The sequence below is a fragment of the Aristolochia californica genome, unplaced genomic scaffold (assembly GCF_029961685.1).
Source record: "Aristolochia californica isolate CCGP_79_NKW_82.1479 unplaced genomic scaffold, dmAriCali1.0.hap1 SCAF_7, whole genome shotgun sequence".
In the NCBI taxonomy this organism is placed as follows: domain Eukaryota; kingdom Viridiplantae; phylum Streptophyta; class Magnoliopsida; order Piperales; family Aristolochiaceae; genus Aristolochia; species Aristolochia californica.
In genome coordinates this window covers 42214831-42241073 of record NW_027182268.1, presented here as the reverse complement: position 1 = coordinate 42241073, position 26243 = coordinate 42214831, and the positions used below count along the sequence as shown (strand labels likewise).

At 39.9% G+C, this 26243-nt stretch overlaps 1 protein-coding gene and 1 pseudogene across 1 annotated transcript; both read right to left on the bottom strand.

Annotated features, from left to right (window-relative positions):
- Nucleotides 1-1016: 1016 nt before the first annotated feature.
- On the bottom strand, nt 1017-7509 carry LOC137936663 (uncharacterized). Its single transcript, XM_068781478.1, has 14 exons — nt 7330-7509; nt 7058-7170; nt 6313-6404; nt 5009-5081; nt 4638-4712; nt 4420-4530; nt 4290-4332; nt 3099-3195; nt 2449-2551; nt 2244-2339; nt 2072-2104; nt 1763-1862; nt 1446-1530; nt 1017-1374 (listed from the first exon to the last, which is right to left on the bottom strand). Exons 2-14 carry the CDS (start codon nt 7163-7165, stop codon nt 1248-1250), a joined length of 1143 nt encoding a protein of 380 aa, XP_068637579.1. The 5' UTR covers nt 7166-7170; nt 7330-7509; the 3' UTR covers nt 1017-1247.
- A 17010-nt stretch (nt 7510-24519) lies between these two features.
- On the bottom strand, nt 24520-25138 carry LOC137935883 (tubulin beta-1 chain-like; annotated as a pseudogene).
- Between the last annotated feature and the right edge of the window lie 1105 nt (nt 25139-26243).

The following is a 26243-nucleotide window of genomic DNA, read 5'->3' as shown; positions in this document are numbered from 1 at the left end:
TCATTTCCAAATGGGCAGCTCATAAATAACAGGTTTTTCCAGTTCTGAATCAAAAACTTACTAAGATCCAGTATTGTAGATAAACTCAGATAGAAAACGAAACGAAATGGCTGGCAACAAAATAGTTCTGGCAATCTATCTTTTGGCTGATTTGTTATTAATAGAAAGTGTGCAAATTTTGAACCAGATGGGTGATTAATAAATTGTGTACAGGTTTTGTATCAGACTGGTGATTAATAAAAATTTAACCTTTTGTAGAATGTTATTAAATAATTATTCAACCTTTTTAAAGATTTTCCAATCAGTTTCAACAATGTAACCTAAAAATTGATAAAAACAGATTAACATTTAACAACACAGACATTCATCTTGTCCATCTTTCTCTCTCTTCCATCCATTTCTGTGCCAAAAATAGTTCTTCGGTTCCAAACGAGAACCTATGAAAACCAGGCTTCTTCATTTCCAACATCAGAAAACTGAAGAAAAGTAGAGCTTCAAACACTACACAGAGATACGAAATGGCTAGCAACAAAGCAGTTGTGGCGATCCGTCTGCCTCTTGGTGGCAGTGGCTTCTGTGCAGATATGTGAAGCCAAGAGCTGCGTGGAAAAATGTATGCCTTGGTGTATAACAATCAGCAACCTTACCACCTCGGAGGGGTGTCTTCGGGCCTGCACTAATGGTTGTGCCGAGTTGAGTAAATTACATTAGCTGTGAGGCTGGTTACTACCTTGCTGCAGCTGCTGCTATGTTTCACCAGTCATTTACATGATACATCGTGTTTTTGTGCTCTACTTTTTCACCAGATTTATTATCAATAAAATGTGTCCTGGTCTTGTACTGGATTTATGATCAATAAAATGTGTCCAAAGTCTTGTACTGGAAACCGATTTGAGTTTTTAATAAAGGGTAAACCAATTGAGGGAGTTTTTTTTTTTTTTTTGTAGTAAGAGAAATGATACAAAGACTAGGGCAAGTACTAGTTGGATGATTTCTTCAACCATTACCACCATATCATCAATCCCACTGAAAGAGGTTTTCTTTTGTTTCTTCACCAATCCCACTGAAAGTGGTTTTCCTTTGTTTTCGGGTTTCATATATGCATTCGCTGAACTAAATAAAGATTGGCACCTTTGCACAGTACATGCTTTCGTGAGTTTCATTAAACTTGTTTCTACATCAGTAAATAACTCCACTTTGATAAATGCAAGAACACTAGCAATCTTTTTGAAAATTGCACAGTAAAGCTATGCAGTTGAGGTTGTATTCTTATTTCGCAGACCAAACAAATTCTCAAACAGTTGTGGAGCCATTGGAGGAACAACTATAGGCTTCCTATCCATGAAATTAATGATCTTTTTGTGGACATTGTACCTACAAAAATTGTATAAGATCACACAATTGAAGAAAGCACAAAAAAGAATTATGAATGAGGATAGACATACCTTATTTTCCTACTCTTTGATGCACGACGATCTACTATCTTCCTTTTCTTGGTTTGTAGCTTCTTTAGAGCATAAAAAGTCGTCTCTGCAAACAATCATAGAATTACAGAAACGTCACTTTTGTTTCATTGCTTGAAAATCTTATGAGTCGTATGGAAATGCAGTTATATGCAAAACACAATAAATGACGTGCCAAGAAACAGAAACGGAAGAAATTTGATAACTTCAACAGTTTTCTAGAGGTTAGAATGCCTTATGGTGAGTGGAGATCCAGAGAGAACAAAAAGAGCAAGTGGATGAAAATGCAGGAATTTTACCAGATGATGTAAGGTCACAAGACTCCAGAAACTCCTTGAGGAGTTGCTGGTAAAACTCTGAGTCATCAAGAAGTTCAGGGTCTCCATCCACATTTCGGCCCTGCAATCACATGCAAATAGAAATCTGTCACCAATGTTGACAAGATCGATGATTTCTATGTAATTTCAAGGATTTCCCACCAAGGCAACGGTTTCATTTCTTATCTGATGTAAGTCACTACCACAGAAGGCCTTTTTTGGTTTTGAAAAGGGAGTTTAAGAAGCTCAATTTTGACTAGTGAAATAGATATATCAGGATTAAGTTCACACCTCTTCCGTTACATTTACAGTCTCCCCAGCAACCTACAACACAAGTTAACTCATAAGAACAACTAAACCTGAAACGGAAGTATATTGACATAAATGTCACCTACTTCTCTTGAAAATCAAGAAGAAAACTCATCCTAAAATTCATATTTTAAGAAGATTGTATAGTACATACTTCCCCAATAATACTAACAGAAGACCTCCGCAACTGCATCCTTTCTATTACTCTACTTGGGTCCCGCATGAATGCAGCTACTTGGTCACTGATGTTCTGCATTTGCAAAGAACAACAAACATGAACAATAATCATATATATAAATTACAATCCCAAAAAACACATGTTATGTAAGTCTCAGAGACTCCTGCAGCTTGAAGCAAACCTGGTTAAAAGCATGTAGTTTGCCTTTGAAAGCAGCTGCACCTGTTGTCACTTGTGTCTTTCTCTGCCACTTGTCTATTGAGCTGTTCCTGAATTGAACTATACTGCAAATGGCATAAAGAATTAATGATTTACTCAGCCCAAAGTGCAAAAAGATTGACATTCTATAATTAATATAATTAGAAAATAAAAAGCAAAAAACAAAGAGCAAGGAGCAGACCCAACAGTTTACAGAGGGTATATAATTCAAGAATAAACAGCAAAAACCAAATCGCAAGGAGCAAACCTAACAGTTTATAGAGGACATATAATTACGGAATAAACAGCAAAATCCAAATAGCAAGGAGCAGACACTAACAGTGTATAGAAGATTTTATTTGTTACATCGAACAGAGCAAGAACAAACATTAAGATGAAGAACACCATTACAAATAATTCAGTGACGTGCTCTATTACTCAATACGTGTGGCTAAAAATTAATTTAGGAGGTTTTCTGCTTTGTTAGCAAGACTTGCTTCAGAAGCAGATTGATATATTACAGTCTATAATCAAATAACCCAAGCTATTGTTTTAGCTAGCATCATTAGTGGTTTTTTAATGAGAAAAACATATTTCTCAAAAAAAAAAAAAAGGTAGCATCAACCCAAGTACCTTCTGTTCATTCTATGAATACGCGACCACATTTCATCAATTTCTGAATCTGCAGCACTGGATGCATCTTCACCATTCCCAGATTCTTTGTCTCTTCCTTGATAAGCATAAGATTCAGCATTGTCAATCTTTCTTAATTTTAAAAGTTCATTACATGTAAAGAAACAAAAAGAAACTCTGAAGATTACAGAATAACCATGTGCATCTACAAAATCTCAAAATCTGAAGAAGAGATATCAGAACAAAATGATAATGAATATACCTGTTAAGAATAGTATCAAATGGATCAAATTCAAAGATTGGGAAGGTGATATGCTTCTTAGTTGAGAAGAAGCTTCATAACTTAGCCAGTCATTTTAGAATAAGCTTTGACCTAACTTTAACAGAGTATCCTAACAAAGTATCTTTTCAAGGCTTCTACCCAAAACAGTCTTTGTCAAACGTAAAGCATGTTAAGAATAGTCACACATGGATCAAAGATTGAGAAAACTCTTGAGCTGAAGTGGAGTATAGGGCAATGGCCCGCACAACAAATGAACTTATGTTGGTGAAGTCATGTGTTAGTAGAAATTGGTTTTGATGTTATAAACCCTATGGTTATGGACAGTAATAACCAGGTAGCGTTTTTTTATGGCAAGTAATCTGCTGTTCCATGAGCTACCTAAACTCATTGGGGTAAATTGTCATTTTATTTATGAAAAAGTACATAACACCATACATAAGGTCAATTGATCAGCTTGGCAACATCTTCACCAAATCTCTTAGGAAACGACAATTTATGTCTTTTTTTTTATGAGACTCTGGGGCTATTTGACCTGTAAGCTCCAGCTTGGGAGGGAGTTAGGAAAAGTGGATCAAAGAGTAGTTTTGTCATTTACCATTTATGTAAACATGTCCCTCTTAGTCTAATTTATAATTTGGGTTGGGAGAGTCTCTAATTACCTCTTATTTCTTGTTTGATATCTGTTTTATGGCTTTTAAGGGAAGAGGGGATTCTGGTCACTGTATTTTATTTCTTACTTACATGGCTAATAAAACAGGTCAAGGATTTCTATCAGCAATCTCAATAGTAAAAAGTAACATGATTAGTATTAAGGGGTACACCCACAATGAGGTCTATGGCAATGAAAGAGAGGTTGCTATACAGATTAGAATGTAATAAAACTATAGAAGCATTGACCATTTTTTTACCATTTAGGCTTTGGGTAATGGCAGGATTTTTCTCAAGTATAGCCTGTATAAGCCAGAAGGATAAATCAATGAATGAGCTCATGATAACAAAAATAGAGTATTGAATCAACTGCAAGTGGAACAGCCATACCTCCTGAAGTTCTAACATGCAATTTAATGTTTTCTCAGCAGAGGTAACTAGGTCATTATAGACTTCGTCAATGGCATCATCTGATTTACAGAATGAGGACCTCATAGGTTCCTAACAAGACGATAGAAGTTTTCATCAACCCAAAAATGTTAATGGAAGAAGCTTCTCCACTAAACCTGATACCAAAATTTTATTGAGACAAAGTAACAGTGAGTCACCTGTGGTAACTTATTGGAATTTGAATATGCTTTTTGGAGTAGGAACCTTAGTTCAAGAGTTTTGTCCCAGAGAGCCTACAAGAGATAAGCGAAACTAGTTTATAACCAAGACCAGTTCTTGAAATATAAATCTACTTTGGCAGGAGTAAAAGATTCAATGGCTTACAAAAAACAATCTACACAGATATGCTGCCTTTTCTTTTTTATAAACCAATCTGGGAGATCAATTTGACCATATATAAAGGCAATGGTGAAAGCAACTAAAAAGAAAATTAAAAAAGAGAGGCAGAGACAGAAGGCAAAAGGAAATGGGAACAAAAGCAGAAAGATTATTGCAGATGTAGTAGCAGATAATTAACAACAAATTATACCTTTTGGTTCTTCACTGCTTGACCTTTTAAAAGGTCCTCGTTTTTAAGAAGTGTCAAGCTCTTCAAAAGATCTCTGCAAGCATTAATTTTTTAAGAAATAAATAAATTAAAAAAGAAGAGAGAAAAGGCAAAACCAAACTTGCAGAAAGGATTCAATCATAAATATTATTTCTATTAGCAGTACTCGGTAGAAATCTTGAGGAAATGTATCTCTATTCATCACAGCAGTCTCGCTTGACCCCTTTGCCTAGATATTCCTGATGTTTTCCTATAGTCTATCATTTATTGCATTTCCAACACCTAAAGCTGCTTGGTAGTCAGGATTCTCTCAACATGCAATTGAAAATTTTAGCTTCAGTACTGTTCTCCATATCTATGATACCATGAAGCAGAACAGACCATCAACATATTTTAAGTCTTCATGATGGAAGCACTCAACGAAATGCAGGTGATCGATAACATAACAATGCACAGTCAAGCAGAAAAAAACATGCTTTCACCAATGGACCATGACTACAAAGGCTGAATTAGATGAGTTTCCCACTTCAGAACATGCAAAACTTATACAGAAACTCAGCCTACGTAACAATGAAGTGGCAGAGTCACATAGATAAGAATGCTGAGGTATTTGTGCACCAAACCTAGGAAAAGGAGATTTGTTAAAAATTGTTTGGTCACGTTTAACAGCAACCCAGTAATCTTTGCTTTTCAAAGCTAGCAGCGTAACATTAAAAAGATTTTCTCAGTGTCAGTTAAGGGACCACCAAAAAAAAAAAAAAAAAACAGAAGAAATCCATGCATGACAATGATGAGATGGATGACAAAAAACTTGAACTAGAGTAACCTGATAATAGAACTAACAAATGCTTAAGCAGAACGGAAATGGAGGATTCCAATAGATGATGAGATGCTTTGGACATGATGATAGCAACTATGACAATGACGATGACAATCATCATAACAGTGAAAACGAATATAACAATGACAATGATCAAATAATAAAGGAATCTCTCCATGAGGAAGGATCCATAGCAGAGGCTTCCTTCACAAGCACTTCCCAAGGAGAAAAAGACAATCAACCTTGTATGAAAGATGAAACAACCTATTTGAAATACCCAAAAAACATAATATAGAATATTTTTAGATGAACTCCACTGTATGAAGATATCTATGATGCATTTAAAAAAAATAGAGGGAACTAAACAAACTACAACTGTAAGCAAGATATGGAAATTTTTAAGTCCTTTATCTCTTTCACAGGACAGCCCAACAAGCAAATTAATTTGGTAAAATTGGCAACTCACTGTTCCTGGCTACGAAGATTGGAGTACTCTTTCTCAAGCTCCACCATCTCATCGTCTCGACCAACAACTTGCTTAACATGGTCTTCCTCCAGCTGCATCAGATATTTTCCAGTGATGGATCTCATTAAAGCAATTCTAACACTTTCAGGCAAATTAAAAGAACTGAATCAGAAAAAGCCAAGAGTGAAGTAACGTGATAACTCCGCATAGTTTTCCTTTATAGTGACAAACTTGGAAATTTAGAAGTTGAATCAACTGAACCATGTTACCCTTGTGGCCCACCTGTCTGGGGCCAACATTGACACCTACATCAGTGTGTATATTCTTTTTCAATTGATCTGGAATTTTATTAGAAGAGCAAGAGGTAGGAGAGAGGATGTCTCACACTGGGGAAACATGAGGGAGAAAAGTAAATAAATAAATGAAATATGAATGAGAATAACATTTAAAATAGTTTAGAACAAGGCTCCGTAGGTCCGCCTCATCCCTTGCTATAAAACCTACAATGAACTAAGCTGGATGGGAAGATGCATCCAAGTGATAGAAAGTGAGCAAAATCCTTAATGTTTGCAAAAGAAAGGAAGCAAGTCCACAGGAGTTATGGACTAACCAGTGTGAATATGTACATGTGAAAGCGGCACTAACTAGCCAATACTTTCTCAAAAAGTAATTTGAGGTTAGAAGGGTACCGAGGGGCATTAACATGACTTATGTAATAAACAGAAAATTAGACGATGGAAAATACCCTGTCAAAATCTGACTCGCTGCCCATTTCAGCCTCTTGCTCACTTGCATCTTCTGAATCAGTGTAGCTATCAGCTTCTTGTCTATGCCTCTTTGAACCAGATCCCATTCTGACTTTAGAATTTGTACAGTCTCCAAGGTAAGTGTTACAACCGAGACAATAATCCGAGCATATAATTGAGATTATCAAAATATGAACAGTAAAAGTAAACGAGAAATATGCATAAGACAGTAAATCAAACTCAAATCAAAGAAGGGAGACAAAGAGTTTACGTGGTTCGGCCTACTCCACGGGTAGAGACGACGATGATTCCACTAAATCACGAGCAAAGGGAAGAGCTTTGCGGCTCCGAGCATATACAAAATCGAATGTGTCCTCTCGTTCACTTTCTCCCGAACGAAATCCCCGAATGTTTCCTCTCGACTAAAACCCTCGTTTTCGAAGAAAACCCACCTTACTGTCCCGACTGAGAGATTTTCGTTTTAGCGACTTAATCAGGTCACATAGGCGGATCCGAAACGGGTAATAGGGTCTATCGGGTACTCGGGTATCCATTCAAGACACCCAAATAACAGTATGTCATTTGGTTTCAAATAAGTTTACTCTGCCGTTGTTGCACGAGACACCAATAAAAAGTGAAACAACCAAGATTGTTAAGTTCTGGAAATGACAATAAAACTAAACCCACTACCCATCTCAATCAGAAAACCATAAGGCTGGGGAGAAGAGAGGGAACAATTGTGGAACTCTCTCGACCGAGAGAACCACTCTCGAATTCAAATTTTGGGGCTTTAAGAGAGGGAAAAGTGAAGGAAAGAAGATACAACTAGGGGTGGGCATGAGTTAAGTTCAAGTCAAGGTTTTGAGACCGAGACCCCAAACCTGAGAGGGGAAAAAAAACAAAAACAGGGTAGGAAATCTAACCCCATCCCCTCCCCATTTCCCTTTCACCTCAAACCTGTCCCCGCAACCCTAGCCCAATGCCGCTTCGGTCCGACATAGACTTCACCTTTCAGGTTCTCACATGAATCACTACAAAAACTAAAATACTTCTTTATCTAGCTTAAAAAGTAATTAACGCTAGTAATGTCAGCATGAAAATACAAACAAGAACCCCATGAAACAATTTGCAGTCCATAGGGTTACAGAATAAATTACTCAAGTCAAACCCAATCATTAAAGCACGATATTACTAGGAAAAGTAAAGGATTTAAATTCACACACCTAGGGCTTCTTATCATTTACAGATTACTTAAAGTGCTTACAGAAGAGGCAATCGTTAGTAAGCGAATAAGAAATCAAAGTTTAAATGATAACTAGTTTTTAATGACAACGGGGATAATCTTAACAATTTTAAACAATCAGAAACATATTACTAACAAAAACCCAAATTGTAACATATAAAGAGTAAAAGAAAATTTACTAACCTTTCCTTTGGAGATTCATGAGGGAACATCAAAACCAAGAGAGTTTACCCGCTCGAAGTCGGCAGCAACTAACCAGGCTTGACAACAGTGAAATATGAGGAGAAAACACAAGCGATTCTTGTTACGACCGAAGAGATGAGGGTCGGATCTTAAGAAAAAGAGAGCAGGAGAATGGCAAAATCGCAATAAGGAGGGGCAAAGATTAGGTTTCTCGCTGGAGGGGTAGGGAGATGGAAAAGAACGAAAAAACAGTCGGGCTTTTCTATTCCAAAAATGCCCTAACCTTCTAAATGGAATGGGACATCATCGTATTCCAGACTCCTTTGTCCCATGGCATCCAATCTAGATTGCCCACAACCCTTCCCATTCAGAAAACCATAAGGCTGGGGAGAAGAAGAGAGGGAACAACTGTGGAGCTCTGACCTAGAGAACCACTCTCGAATTCAAAATTTGAGGCTTCAAGAGAGGGAAAAGTGAAGGAAAGAAGATACAACTAGGGGTGGGCACGTGTCAGGTTCAAGTCAGGGTTTTGAGACCGAGACCCCAAACCTGAGAGGGGAAAAAAACCCAAGACAGGGTATGAAATCTAACCCCATCCCCTCCCCATTTCCCTTTCCCCTCAAACCCGTCCCACAACCCCTGCCTAACGCCACTTCGGTCTGACATAGACTTCACCTTGTAGTCTCTCACATGAATCGTTACAAAAACTAAAATACTTCTCTATCTAGCTTAAAAAGTAATTAACGCTAGTAATGTTAGCATGAAAATGCAAACAAGAACCCCATGAAACAATTTGCAGTCCATAGGGTTACGGAATGAATTACTCAAGCCAAACCCAATCATTAAAGCATGATGTTACTAAGAAAAGTAAATGATTTAAACTCACACACCTAGGGCTTCTTAACATTCACAGATTACTTAAAATGCTTACAGAAGAGGCAATCGTTTGTAAGCCAATAAGAAATCAAAGTTTAAAAGATAATTAGTTTTTAATGACAACGGGGACAATCTAAACAATTTTAAACAAGCAGAAACATATTACTAACAAAAACCCAAATTGTAACACATAAAGAGTAAAAGGAAACTTACTGACCTTTCCTTTGGAGATTCATGAGGGAACATCAAAACCAAGAGAGTTTATTGGCTCGAAGTCGGCAGCAACTAACTGATATACCCCAAACAAAAATAACGATTCTTAAGCAAAAGCAAACGGAAAGAAGGAAGACGAACCTTTCCTTCCTTGCCGAAATCACTGAACTTGCATAGAAATACCTCCAATACAACCAACGCCAAAAAACGGGAAATCCATTGTTGAAATAAATGGACAACTCGTCGAAAAATCGTAGTCGATAACCTTGGTATTTGAGAGTCTAGTACTCTCCTTGTGAGCCACGATCAGAAGACAAAACGACGTGATGCCCCCATCTTCCTTTGTTCCCCCCTAAATTCCCTCCGAAATCATTAACAATAATTAAATTCCCAAAATACCCTTGACCCAATAATTAAATTCCCAAAATGCTCTAATTATTCTTTTGTTTACTCCTTCTAGAGTAGGTAACACTAATTTGGGGTCTATCATTACCCCCCGCCCAAACATTCACCTTATCCTCAAGGTGAAAAACAGGAAACTGGAGCCTCATTACCTCGAAATCCGCCCAAGTGGTTGCAACTCCAGTAGGTTGCATCAAAGACTCCAAATGCGGCTGCCCCCTTTTTTTTTGCTGTGTATATTCAGAATGGCAGCAGGTTGTGACATTGCCACTGTTGTACTGCCCAACTCCATAAGAACCCCATGTCCCTTAGGCTAGATAGTTCGCGTGATCGCCTTGAGTGAAACCAAAGTTCTGCACAAGGAGGGATCTCCCTGTAAGATGACCCTCTCATTACCCAATCGAAATTTTATAACAAGTTTTTTCCAATTCGTATATGTTCCGCCTAAGGTCGCCAACCACTGGACACCTAAAATCACATTAGTGCTTCCCAATTCCAAAGGCAAAAAATTCTCCATGATCTTTATGCCTTGAAGAGTTAATCGAACCCCAATACGAATGCCTTCACTAGGAAGTGCCTCATTTGCACCCAATTGAATGCCATATTTTGTTGTTGGGGATAAAGGAAGGTACAACTTGTTTACCACTGTAGTGGAAATAAAATTATGGGTTGCTCCACCATCAATGAGCACAACGATTGGTTGCTCTCCGATGGTTCCTGCAATCTTGATAGTCATCGAAAATGTTAATCCAACTGAGTTCAACGACACCTCCACTATGTGAGCATCCGCTCTATCCACTTCGGTCTACAGTTCACACTTGCCATAATCGCCATTCTCCATAACTTTGTTTTCCAGCTCTTGTAAAATCAGCACATGTAGATCCTTGTTTTTACATCTATGCCTAGCTGAGAATTTTTCATCACAATGGTAGCACAAACCCCGCTCTCACCGATATTGGATTTCGATTTCCGTGAGTTTCCTGAATGGCGTCTTCTTCTCCATCCATGTTCCGTCGTTTCTGCCAGGGACATGGTACTTCCATTACTCCCAACTATGGTCCCCGCTGGGTTTGGAGTCCCTAGCCCAAACCGAGTCTGCTGAATAACTTTATTTTTTTCTTCCAACTTTTGGGCCAACTCCATGGTCTTTCCCAACCCATGGGGCTCCAACACCCTCATCTCGACCCAAATTTCGGGCTTAAGCCCATTAACAAAGTTGGACTCCAACACCTTTTCTGGAATATCGTCCAACGTGGAAACCAAATCCTCAAATTGCCTTATGTAATTTCTCACAGTGGTCTCCTGCTGCAATGCAAAACAATTCTCATGAGGAGAGCCGTCTTCAGAACTTTAGAACCTTTTTAGCAATAAAGACTGAAATTCTTCCCAGTTCATGATCTCCTTCGTGTTATTTTCATGCTTGAACCATTTTAATGTCTTCCCTTCCAGACATACTACGGCAGCTTCCAATTTTTCACCGTGAGATACCCGGTTAAGCGAAAAATATCATTCAGCTCTGTAAATCCAGTCATCGGGGTCTTCTCCCTAAAAAACTGGTAACTCTATTTTTTGAGGTCGCACTTCATATCAGCTCTTCCGATAGGTGAACCTCGCCACCATCTCTTCCATGTCTGATACCTCTCTGGATCAAGTTATCGCCCACTGCTGAGTCTAGCCCTTGTCTCGCCGTCCTACTCTGCGTATTCAACTTTTGGTTAAGCTCCCCTTGGGTACGCAGGAGTTGCTCAACACGCCCTATCAGCGCCGTCAACCCTTATTCTATGGTTGAAATCTTCTGAACCTCTCCCTTCATCGAGCTCACCTCCTCCCTTACTGAGCTAACTATTCCTTCCACCGAATCCACCCTCAATTCCATTATGGTAGTAGCCATGAGGATAGTTTTCACGCTCTTTTCAATTTTTTTTTTTTTACTATTCTTCTTCGTAACCCATCCTCAAGTCGAAGGTTAGGCTTTGGACTCCCGATATCATGTTACTGTCAAACTCGTTCAGAACCCCCACTTTCGAGCAGACAACACTCTCGAGATCTCTGTTATACTTCCGACAACGTACTCAAAAGCGTTGCGAATGCAATCGAAATAGAAAAATGAAAACTCCTTTTCTGCTTCTTCTTCGCTACCAACCGTTGAAAACGAAAATCACTATCGACTCACCCTCGATTCCCAACACAATACGCTTCGATCCCTACTGCCAAAATCATACAGAAACCCCCTTCTACTCGACGACGCACCGAAAAACTTCTGATATTCTTCCGATTCAGCTGGACAGAGCCTTGAATGCCACTGAAATTGAAAAACAGAAATTTCTTTTCACTGTCGAACTCCTTATGCGAATCCAACTTTGCTCTCATTCCAAATGTTATGCACCTAGCCAATGCTACCCAAAAAACCGACTTGTTAGGAGCGGAAAGCATAGGTACTTAACCCAGGATCTCATAACCCTGTTTTTGTGGCTCGTAACAATATTCCCGGGAGCCCATACTCCCGACGTTATGAGCCGATGGCCACGACGGGCAAAACTGGCTAACGCATGAGGCTACCAGTAATTTTAATTCGGCCTCTAGGTCGACTCTTCCGGGATTCGAACGCACAACGCGGAACCTGCTCTAATACTAAATGATATACCCCAAACAGAAATAACAATTCTCAAGCAAAAGCAAATGGAAAGAAGGAAGACAAACCTTTCCTTCCTTGCCGAAATCACCGAACTCGAAAAAAATACCTCTGATACAAGCAACGCTAGAAAACGGGAAATCCATTGTCGAAATAAATGGACTATTCGTCAGAAAATTGTAGTCGATAACCCTGGTATTTGAGAGACCAGTACTATCCTTGTGTGCCACGATCAGAAAACAAAATGATGTGATGCCCCCATCTTCCTTCGTTCCCCCTAAATTCCCTCCGAAATCACTAACATTTCCCTTTCCCCTCAAACCCTTGCCTAACGCCACTTCGGTCCGACATAGACTTCACCTTTCAGGCTCTCACATGAATCACTACAGAAACTAAAATACTTCTCTATTTAGCTTAAAAATTAATTAACGCTAGTAATGCCAGAATGAAAATGCAAACATGAACCCCATGAAATAATTTGTAATCCATAGGGTTACGGAATAAATTACTCAAGCCAAACCCATACATTAAAGCACGATGTTACTAGGAAAAGTAAATGATTTAAACTCACATAGGGCTTCTTATCATTTACAGATTACTTAAAGTGCTTACAGAAGAGGCAGTCGTTTGTAAGCCAATAAGAAATCAAAGTTTAAAAAATAACAAGTTTTTAATGACAACAGGGACAATCTTAACAATTTTAAACAAGCAGAAACATATTACTAACAAAAAATCAAATTGTAACACTTAAAGAGTAAAAGCAAATTTACTGACCTTTCCTTTGGAGATTAATGAGGGAACATCAAAACCAAGAGAGTTTACCCGTATGAAGTTGGAGAAACTAACCAGGCTCGACAACAGTGAAAAATGAGGAGAAAACGCAGGCGACTCTAGTTACGGCTGCAGAGATGAGGGTCGGATGTTAAGAAAAAGAGCGCGGAAGAATGGTAAAATCGCAATAAGGATGGGCAAAGATTAGGTTTCTCGCTGGAGTGGTAGGGAGATGGAAAAGAACGGAAAAACAGTCGGGCTTTTCTATTCCAAAAATGACCTAGCCTTCTAAATGGAACGGGACACCATCATATTCCAGACTTCTTTGTCCTGTGGCATCCAATCTAGAATGCCCACAACCCATCCCAATCAGAAAACCATAAGGCTAGGGACAAGAAGAGAGGGAACAACTGTGGAGCTCTGACCCAGAGAACCACTCACAAATTGAAAATTTGGGGCTTCAAGAGAGGGGAAAGTGAAGGAAAGAAGATACAACTAGGGCTGGGCAGGGTCAGGTTCAAGTCAAGGTTTTGAGACCGAGACCCCAAACCTGAGAGGGGAAAAAAACCCAAGACAGGGTAGGAAATCTAACCCCATCCCCTCCCCATTTCCCTTTCACCTCAAACCTGTCCCCACAACCCTGCCCAGCGCCGCTTCGGTCCGACATAGACTTCACCTTTCAGGCTCTCACATGAATCACTAAAAAAACTAAAATAATTCTCTATTTAGCTTAAAAGGTAATTAACAGTAGTAATGTCAGCATGAAAATGCAAACAAGAACCCCATGAAACAATTTGCAATCCATAGGGTTACAGAATAAATTACTCAAGCCAAACCCAATCATTAAAGTAAGATGTTACTAAGAAAAGTAAAAGATTTAAACTCACACACCTAGGGCTTCTTATCATTCAAAGATTACTTAAAGTGCTTACAGAAGAGGCAATCATTTGTAAGCGAATAAGAAATAAAAGTTTAAATGATAACTAGTTTTTAATGACAACGGGGATAATCTTAACAATTTTAAACAAGCAGAAACATATTACTAACAAAAACCCAAATTGTAACACATAAAGAGTAAAAGAAAACTCACTGACCTTTCCTTTGGAGATTCATGAGGGAACATCAAAACCAAGAGAATTTACCCGCTCGAAGTCGGCAGCAACTAACCAGGCTCGACAACAGTGAAAAATGAGGAGAATGGAAAAGAACGGAAAAACAGTCGGGCTTTTCTATTCCAAAAATGCCGTAACCTTCTAAATGGAACGGGACACCATCGTATTCCGGAATCCTTTGTCCCATGACATCCAATCTAGAATGCCCACTACCCTTCCCAACAAGAAAACCATAAGATTGGGGAGAAGAAGAGAGGGAATAACTGTGGAGCTCTGACCCAGAGAACCACTCTCGAATTGAAAATCTGGGGCTTCAAGAGAAGGAAAAGTGAAGGAAATAAGATACAACTAGGGGTGGGCATGTGTCAGGTTCAAGTCAGGGTTTTGAGACCAAGACCCCAAACCTGAGATGGGAAAAAAACCCAAGACAGGGTATGAAATCTAACCCCATCCAATCCCCATTTCCCTTTCACCCCAAACCCGTCCCCACAACCCCTGCCTAACGCCACTTCGATCTGACATAGACTTCACCTTTCAGTCTCTCACATGAATCATTAAAAAAACTAAAATACTTCTCTATCTAGCTTAAAAAGTAATTAACGCTAGTAATGTCAGCATGAAAATGCAAACAAGAACCCCATGAAACAATTTGCAGTCCATAGGGTTACGAAATAAATTACTCAAGCCAAACCCAATCATTAAAGCACGATGTTACCAAGAAAAGTAAAGGATTTAAACTCACACACCTAGGGCTTCTTAACATTCATAGATTACTTAAAATGCTTACAGAAGAGACAATCGTTTGTAAGCCAATAAGAAATCAAAGTTTAAAAGATAACTTGTTTTTAATGACAACGGGAACAATCTAAACAATTTTAAACAAGCAAAAACATATTACTAATAAAAACCCAAATTGTAACACATAAAGAGTGAAAGGAAACTTACTGACCTTTCCTTTGGAGATTCATGAGGGAACATCAAAACCAAGAGAGTTTATCGGCTCAAAGTCGGCAGCAACTAACTGATATACCCCAAATAGAAATAACGATTCTCAAGCAAAAGCAAACGGAAAGAAGGAAGACAAACCTTTCCTTCCTTGCCGAAATCACCGAACTCGCATAGAAATAACTCCAATACAACCAACGCCAGAAAACGGGAGATCCACTGTCGAAATAAATGGACAACTCGTCGAAAAATCGTAGCCGATAACCCTGGTATTTGAGAGTCCAGTACTCTCCCTGTGAGCCACACTCAGAAGACAAAATGACGTGATGCCCCCATCTTCCTTCGTTCCCCCCTAAATTCCCTCCGAAATCATTAACATTAATTAAATTCCCAAAATACCCTTGACCCATTAATTAAATTCCCAAAATGCCCCTGACCCATTAATCACCCTCTAATTATTCTTTTGTTTACTCCTTCTTGAGTAGGTAACACTAATTTGGGGTCTATCATTACCCCCCGCCCAAACAATCATCTTCTCCTCAAGGTGAAAAACAGGAAACTGGCACCTCATTGCCTTGAAATCCGCCCAAGTGGCTGAACCTCCGATAGGTCCTTCCATTGCACCCAAGATTCCAACTGCGGTTGCCCCCTTTTTTTTCCCATTGCGTAAATTCTGAATGGCAGCAGGTTGTGACGTTGCGACTGTTGTACTGCCCAACTCCACAAGAACCCCATGTCCCTTAGGCTGGATAGTTCGCATCATCGCCTTGAGTGAAACCAAAGTTTTGTTCAAGGAGGGATCTCCCCGTAAGACAATCGTCTTATTACCCAATCGAAACTTCATAACAAGTGTTTTACAATTCATATATGTTCCACCTAAGGTCGCCAACCACTGGACACCTAAAATCACATCGGTGCTTCCCAATTCCAAAGGTAAAAAATCCTCCACGATCTCTATACCTTGAAGAGTTAATTGAACCCCTCTACAAATACCTACCCTAGGAAGTGCCTCACCTGTACCCAATTGAACGCCATACTTTGTTGTTGGGGTTAAAGGTAGGTGCAGTTTGTTTACTATTGTAGTGGAAATAAAATTATGGGTTGCTCCACCATCAATGAGCATGACGACTGGTTGCTCTTTGATGGTTCCCGCAATCTTGATAGTCTTCGGAAGTTTAATCCAACTATCGAGTTCAACAGCACCTCCACTATGTGAGCATCCGTTCTATCCACTTCGGTCTGTTGTTCACACTTGCCATCATTGCCATGCTCCATAACTTCGTTTTCCAGTTCTTGTAAAATCAGCACATGTAGATCCTTGTTGTTACATCTATGCCCAGCTGAGAATTTTTCATCACAATGGTAGCACAAACATTGCTCTCGCCGGTATTGGATTTCGGTTTCCGTGAGTTTCCTGAATGGCTTCATCTTCTCCATCCCATGTTTCGTCGTTTCTACCATGGACATGGTACTTCCATTACTCTCAACTATGGTCCCCATTGGGTTTGGAGTCCCTAGCCCAAACCGAGTGGTCTGAATAACTTTATTTTTTTCTTCCAACTTTTGGGCCAACTCCATGGTCTTTCCCAACCCATGGGGCTCCAACACCCTCACCTCTGCCCAAATTTCGGGCTTAAGCCCATTAACAATGTTGGACTCCAACACCTTTTCTGGAATATCGTCCAATGTGGAAACCAAATCCTCAAATCGCTTTCCGTAATTTCTCACGGTGGTCTCCCGTTGCAACGCCAAAAATCTCTCATGAGGAAAGCCATCTTCAGAACTTTGGAACCTTTTTATTAATAAGGACTGAAATTCTTCCCAGTTCATGATCTCCCTCTTGTTATTTTCATACTTGAACCATTTTAATGCCTCCCCTTGTAGACATACTACGACGGCTTCCAGTTTTTCACCGTGAAATACCCGGTTAAGCGAAAAATATCTTTCAGCTTTGTAAATCCAGTCATCGGGGTCTTCTCCCTCAAAAATTGGTAACTCTAATTTTCGAGGTCGCACTTCATTTCAACTCTGGCAATTCCGGTCAACCTCGCCACCATCTCTTCCATGTTCGATACCTCTCTGGATCGAGTCATCGCCCACAGCTGAGTCCAACCCTTGTCTCGTCGTCCTACTCTACACATTCAGATTTCGGTTAAGCTCCTCTTGGGCATGCAGGAGTTGCTCAACACGCCCTATCAACGCCGTCAACCCTTGTTCTATGGCCGGAATCTTTTGAACCTCTTCTTTCATCAAGCTCACCTCCTCCCTTACTAAGCTAACTATTCCATCCACCGAATCCACCCTCGATTCCATTCTGGTAGTAACCATGTGAATAGTTTTCACACTCTTTTCAACTTTTTTTTTGTTACTATTCTTCTTCGCTACTCATCCTCTTAACTCATTTTCTTTTTTTTTAATGTTCTTCTTCGCTACCCTTCCTCAAGTCAAACTCACCCTCAAGTCCAAGGTTAGGCTTTCGACTCCCGATATCATCTTACTACCGAACTCGCACAGAGCCCCCCTTTCGAACAGACAACGCTCTCGTGATGTCCGTTATACTTCTAACACCGTACTCCAATACGTTGCGAATGCAATCAAAATAGAAAAATGAAACTTCTTTTCTGCTTCTTCTTCACTACCAACCGCCGAAAACGAAAATCACCGTTGACTCACCCTCGACTCCCGACCAAATACGTTTCGATCCCTACTGTCAAAATCGTACAGAAACCCAGTTCTAGTCGACGACGCACCAAAAAACTTATGATATTCTTCTGATTCAGTTGGACAACGCCTTTAGTGCCACCGAAATCGAAAAACGGAAACTGTTTTTCACTGCCGAACTCTTGATGTGAACCCAACCTCGCTCTGATACCAAATATTATGCACCTAGCTAATGTTACTCAAAAAACAAGCCTGTTAAGAGTGGAAGGCATAAGTACTTAACCCAAAATCCCATAACCCTGTTTTTGTGGCTCACAATAGTATTCCCGGGAGCCCATACTCCCGCCGTTATGAGCCGACGTCCATGACAGCCCACTCTAGTGACACTGGCCAAGCTCATGCATGAGCCTGCCAGTAATTTTATTCCGGTCTCTAGGTCGCCTCTTCCAGGATTCGAACGCGTAATGCGGTACCTGCTCTGATACCCCAAACAGAAATAACGATTCTCAAGCAAAAGCAAACGGAAGAAGGAAGATGAAGCTTTCCTTCCTTGCTGAAATCATTGACCTCGAACAGAAATACCTCCAATACAACCAACACCAGCAAACGGGAAATCCACTGTCGAAATAATTGGATAACTCATCGAAAAATCGTAGCCGATAACCCTGGTATTCGAGAGACCATTATTCTCCCTATGAGTCACGATCAGAAGACAAAACGACGCATTGCCCCCATCTTCCTTCGTTCCCCCCTAAATTCCCTCCAAAATCATTAACATTTCCCTTTTCCCTCAAACCGGTCCCCGCAACCTTAGCCTAGTGCTACTTCGGTCTGACATAGACTTCACCTTTCAGGGTCTCACATGAATCACTACATAAACTAAAATACTTCTCTATCTAGCTTAAAAAATAATTAATGCAAGTAATGTAATGTCAGCTTAAAAATGCAAACAAGAACCCCACAAAACAATTTACAGTCCATAGGGTTACAGAATAAATTACTCAAGCCAAACACAATCATTAAAGCACGATGTTACCAGGAAAAGTAAAGGATTTAAACCCACACACCTAGGGCTTTTTATCATTCGCATATCACTTAAAGTGCTTACAGAAGAGGCAATCGTTTTTAAGCCAATAAGAAATCAAAGTTTAAAAGATAACTAGTTTTTAATGACAACGGGGACAATCTTAACAATTTTCAACAAGCAGAAACATATTACTAACAAAAACCCAAATTGTAATACATAAATAGTAAATAGAAACTTACTGACCTTTCTTTTGGAGTTTCAAGAGGGAACATCAAAACCAAGAGAGTTTACCCGCTCGAAGTCGACAACAACTAACTAGGCTCGACAACAGTGAAAAATGAGGAGAAAACGCTGGCGAATCTAGTTACGGCCGAAGATATGAGGGTTGTATCTTAAGAAAAAGAGTGCGGGAGAATGGCAAAATCGCAATAAGGATGAGCAAAGATTTGCTTTCTCCCTGGAGGGGTAGGGAGATGGAAAAGAATGGAAAAATAGTCGGGCTTTTATATTCCAAAAATGCCCCAACCTTCTAAATGGAACGGGACACCATCATATTCTGGACTCCTTTGTCTCGTGGCATCCAATCTAGAATGCCCACAACCCATCCCAATCAAAAAACCATAAGGTTGGGGAGAAGTAGAGAGGGAACAACTGTGGAGCTCAAACACAGAGAACCACTCTTGAATTGAAAATCTAGGGCTTCAAGAGAGGGAAAAGTGAAGGAAAGAAGATACAACTAGGGGTGGGCATGGGTCAGGTACAAGTCAGGGTTTTGAGACCGAGACCCCAAACCTAAGAGGGAAAAAAAACCCAAGATAAGGTAGGAAATCTAACCCCATCCCCTCCCCATTTCCCTTTCCCCTCAAACCCGTCCCCGCAACCCTGGCCTAGCGCCACTTCGGTCAGACATAGACTTCACCTTTCAGACTCTCACATGAATCACTACAGAAACCAAAATACTTCTCTATCTAGCTTAAAACGTAATTGACACAAGTAATGTCAGCATGAAAATGTAAACAAGAACCCCATGAAACAATTTGCAGTCTATAAGGTTACGGAATAAATTACTCAAGCCAAACCCAATCATTAAAGCACGATGTTACCAGGAAAAGTAAAAGATTTAAACTCACACACCTAGGACTTCTTATCATTCACTGATTACTTAAAGTGCTTACAGAAGACACAATCGTTTGTAAGCCAATAAGAAATGATAGTTTAAAAGATAACTAGTTTTTAATGACAAGACAATCTGAACAATTTTAAACAAGCAGAAATATATTACTAACAAAAACCCAAATTGTAACATAGAAAGAGTAAAAGCAAAATTTATTGACCTTTCCTTTGGAGATTCATGAGGGAACATCAAAACCAAGAGAGTTTACCCGTTCGAAGTCGGCAGGAACTAACCAGGCTCTACAACAGTGAAAAATGAGGAGAAAATATAGGCGATTCTAGTTATGGCCAAAGAGATGAGGGTCGGATCTAAAGAAAAAGGGCGCGGGAGAATGGCAAAATCGCAATAAGGATGGGCAAAGATTAAGTTTCTTGCTAGAGAGGTAGGAGATGGAAAATAACGAAAAAATAGTCGGGTTTTTCAATTCCTAAAATCCCCTAACCTTCTAAATGGAACGGGACACCATCGTATTCCGAACTCGTTTGTCCCGTGGCATCCAATCTAGAATGCCCACAACCCATCCCAATCAGAAAACCATAAGGCTTGGGAGAAGAAGAGAGGGAACAACTGTGGAGCTCAGACCTAGAGAACCACTCTTGAATTGAAAATCCGGGGCATCAAGAGAGGGAAAGTGAAGGAAAGAAGATACAACTAGGGTTGGGCATGGGTCAGGTTGTCATGGTTTTCAGACCGAGACCCCAAACATGAGAGGGGGAAAAAACCCAAGACAGGGTAGGAAATCTAATCCCATCCCCTCCCCATTTCCCTTTCCCCTCAAACTCGTCCCCGCAACCCTGGCCTAGCGCCACTTCGGTCCAACATAGACTTCACCTTTCAGGCTCTCACATGAATCACTACAGAAACTAAAATACTTCTCTATCTAGTATAAAAAGTAAATAGCTCTAGTAATGTCAGTATGAAAATGCAAACAAGAACCCCATGAAGCAATTTGCAGTCCATAAGGTTACGGAATAAATTACTCAAGCCAAACCCAATCATTAAAGTACGATGTTACCAGGAAAAGTAAAGGATTTAAACTCACACACCTAGGGCTTCTTATCATTCACAGATTACTTAAAGTGCTTACAGAAGAAGCAATCGTTTGTAAGCCAATAAGAAATCAAAGTTTAAAAGATAACTAATTTTAATAACAACGGGGACAATCTTAACAATTTTAAACAAGCAGAAACATATTACTAACAAAAAACCAAATTGTAACACATAAGAGTAAAAGGAAATTTACTGACCTTTCCTTTGGAGATTCATGAGGGAACATCAAAACTAAGAGAGTTTACCCGCTCGAAGTCGGCAGCAACTAACCAGGCTCGACAACAATTAAAAATGAGGAGAATACACCGGCAATTCTAGTTACGGCCAAAGAGATGAGGGTCGGATCTTAAAAAAAACGTGCGCGGGAGAGTGGAAAAATCGCAATAATGATGGGCAAAGATTAGGTTTCTCGCTGGAGGGGTAGGGAGATGGAAAAGAATAGAAAAACAATCGGGCTTTTCTATTCCAAAAAGGCCCTAACCTTCTAAATGGAATGGGACACCATCGTATTCCGGACTCCTTTGTCCCGTGGCATCCAATCTAGAACCCCCCCCATTTCTCAATCTTGGTACCTCAGGAGGTCATTCTTTGTTAAGTTCTACGGTCTTAGCACGTAGAGAGCTTGGTTAGGAGGAGAAGAGAAAAGGTGGGAAGAGGAAAATTGTTTAGAGATGGTGTGAGTAGGGGTGGCATCAAACCGAGCCAGTTTGCGAGCAACAGTTCAAGATCCAGATAAGGTTCATTTGAGTTAACGAGTAGCTTTATCGAACCTTGGTACGGAGGCGACCATAGAAGGGGATGGGAGGGACTCAGTAGTCATGAAGGGAAACCCCCTCCGCGGTCCCGCTCCTGACTCCCGAGCCCATTAACAAATCGGCTCGCGAGATTCCGAACTGAACCATGGTTCGGTAAAGCTCGACTCATTAACTCAAACGAGCCTTATCTGGATCTTGAACCATGGTTCGATTCGAAAGCTCGCGAGCCGGCTTGTTAATGGCCTCGGCAGTAGGGGGGGGGGGGGGAGGGGATGTGGCGGTAGAGAAAATACTTTCTCCCCTCGTCACTACCAAGTCCCTCCCGTCCGCTTCTATGGCCGCCTCTGTCACTGTAGACAGTTGTTCGTCTGTCGCCTTCGTCGTTGCTTAGTTCAATTTTTTTCCTCCCCTTATCTGCCTTCGTCGTTGCTTCCATCCCAACCGTCTCAAAAGTAGATTCATGTTTTCAGGGAACAAGGTATTGGGCTTAGAACAAGGAACTTAATGTAGATCGTTTTTGAGAGAGTAAAGACTTTTTTTTTTTTTTTTGGGCGTGGGGGACTGAGGCAAGTATGTATGTAAAATTCATATATTTGTGGTTGACCAAGTCAATTCATTAAAACTACTCTTATACCATGTTGGAATTTTAGGACAAGAAAATAACTCATAGATTGTTTGTAAATTGAGTAAATTGGTCTCTATTTATAATAGAGGAAAAACCTAGAATCATAATATACTTTAATTACCCATGTCTCTATTACACCCAAACTCGAACTCATAATTAGAAACAAAGTGAATAAAAATTGTAGATAATTAAAAGAACTAAAACACCTTTGAACTTAAACAATTACGTTAGATTCTTTCCATGAGAGTCATGTAATACTCCACCATATTTAACTCTTCAACACGGTAAAAGAGACGTTAAAGTTTACCCAATGAACTCTTTTATTGATTATTATTAATTTGTATGTTTCTAATTGAATATCCTAAAAATTTCAAGTAAAAAAAAGAAGATAAATTCTCAAAATGTAGGAAAATGCAAGACCTTAGTGCCCTTCCGATATTAGAGGAAAATGCAAACTTTAAGGGGAAACTATAATCACCCACTTTTGCCATATTTAAACAATGACCTATTCCTAATAAATATTGAATAAACCAACAAATATTGACCTACTCTATTGATACCTTCAATAAATGACTATATTTGAAACCAGTGGGCTAAAAGGCTCGAACCTTTTAGGAAAGCAACCCCACGGATCTTATACAATGACTGGCCCGGTTGATACAAACACAAATTCCAACACTCCCCCGCACGGGGAAATGTTGAAACCAGTGGGCTAAAAGGCTCGAACATTTTAGGAAAGCAACCCCACGGATCTTATACAATGACTGGCCCGGTCGATACAAACACAAATTCCAACACTCCCCCGCACGGGGAAATGTTGAAACCAGTGGGCTAAAAGGCTCGAACCTTTTAGGAAAGCAACCCCATGGATCTTATACAAGGACTGGCCCGGTCGATACAAACACAAATTCCAACACTCCCCCACACGGGGAAAACCCGTGGACAAATTCACCGAAAAAACCCGGGACAAACTCCTGGAAAAACCCAGGAGAAAATTCGGTGGGAGCGGGACTCGAACTCGGGACCAACCTGCTCTGATACCATGTTAAAACTAGTGCGCTAAAAGGCTCAAACCTGTTAGGAAAGCAACCCATGGATCTTATACAAGGACTGGCCCGGTCGATACAAACACAAATTCCAACAACTATCATTCATTCTTTAACCTCAACTCCACAAAATCCTCTCTATTTTCAAGAGGGAGTTGATCATATAAATACCAACTCATTTTCTATCCTCAAACAAGGTCCAAACTTCCCTAATTCAAGACTAGGGAAGGGAAAGCAAACCAGAATGGCTAGCAACCGAGTAGTCTTTGCTTTCCTCCTCATATGCCTCGTAGTGTCTATCCATATATGTGAAGCTAGATGTCTTGACGACTGCATGCCACAATGCTTAGATCAAGGGTTGTGAAGGTATTGCAGTCATTCGGACCTGACCTCAACATGGAAGAAATGTAATTCTCTCCTTCATTTTTTTGGAGTAGACGCCTTCATACTGATATGTACTCGCTCTATTCAATAAAAATCCTTGTTGAGCCTTCTTAGCATGTTTCAATAACCCAGACCTTGTCCATGTCCTTCCATGAAACCTATTGAATCAGTGTTACTGAATGCAATCACATGAGAAAATGAAACTATCAACCCATTTCAGTAAATGTACTGCTTCATTAACAAAAGTATAATAGAACCAAACGCCCACAGGCAACAGGATATTGCAAGAAACCCTCGCCTCTCTAAAAGACTAAACTACAATGACAGAAAAACTATAAAAATATGAGGATTCGCGTCCCCTTTCAGTCCTCTTGGAGTTCCTCCTCTTCATCCTCGCATTCACCTTCCTTGTCTGCAGTCGCATCCTGGTACTGCTGGTACTCGGAGACCAGATCATTCATGTTGCTCTCAGCTTCAGTGAACTCCATCTCGTCCATTCCCTTCCGTGTACCAGTGCAAGAAAGCCTTTCTCCTGAACATGGCAGTGAACTGCTCGCTCACCCTCCTGAACATCTCCTAGATGGAAGTCGAATTCCCAATGAAAGTTGATGCCATTTTTAGTCCGGTAGGAGGGATATCACACACAATGGACTTCACATTGTTGGGAATCCACTCCACAAAGTAGGAGGAATTTTTATTCCTGCTCATCCACCTCCTTGGTATCTTGCCCCTGAACATAGCAGAAGCAGTGAGGTACCTACTGTGGCGTGGGTGCACACATCATGTTCTTTGCGTCCCACATCTGTTGGGTGAGTTCAGGAACAGTGAGGGCTCTGCTCTGCTGGGAGCCACGGGAGGTAATGGAGCAAATCCCACCATGAAGAAGTGGAGACGAGGGAAAGGAATGAGGTTAACGGCAAGCTTTCTCAAGTCAGAGTTCAGCTGACCCGGGAAGCGCAAGCAGCAGGTCACACCACTCATGGTCACAGATATCAAGTGATTCAAGTCCCCGACTGTTAAGAAAAGAAGCGTCTTTAGGGAACTGGATTATAACAGTCACAAATAAATTAAAAAGCAAAAAGATTAATGCATTTACAAAGCGAAGTTGAGGGAATGTTCGAATTGCTTGACACTGAATTATTGTAAAGAACACCGACTGATCTTTTAGCAGAGGAAACAGATACAAGCCCAAACACAAAAATATAATGATGCACCAGATTGATCGGAGAAAAAGACATACTTGGGCATAAAATACACTAAAGATTTCAATCCTCACATGACCACTAACGAGCGAACAGGGTAATTTATTTCCAAAAGAACAATAACCAATAGGATTTACAAAAAAAGAAATTAATTAAATCCATTTGACCAAAAGCTGTACACGATACCTAGTTTTCATGAGCGCCCTTTCAGTTCTACCACGAAAACCCATAATAAATAGCAGAAAATAAATATATCATGTGAGGTCATCAATAAAGGTAAAGAAATATTTTTGACCATTGAAACATGCATAGTAATACTTTTAATGCAATCCACATATGTACTAAAATCGGTAAAATCAAGAGTCTCAAAGACTCCATTATTAACTAATCTTTTAATTTTATAAATGGATATATGACCCAATCTTCTATGCCACAACATAGAGGATTTCTCATTTATAACACTATGTTTAATGCCAACATTAATGTCATGCATAGTAGTAAGGCAACAATCAAAGGTAGAGTTTAAAAGAAGTTTCAAACAATCCTTCATCTAAAATTTCATTTCCAACCAGAACAATGTCTTTATACAATTGAAGGGGATTTCCAAAGAAATTAAAATTGAATCCAAAAGGTGAAAGCTTGAAAACTGAGATAAGGTTTCTAGAAAAATATGGAATATAGAATGTCCTTTTAAGGTCTAATACAAAGCCAGTATAGAGGACAAGTTTGTAAGTTCCAACCGCCTCCACATGTGAACCCATCTTGTTTCCTGAGTCAATGGAGCATTCACTCTGCGTCGATTTTTGTTGGTTCAAGAAACCCTACATGGTGTTATCAACATGGATTGTAGTACCAGAATCAATACACTAAGTGTTATAAGAAGC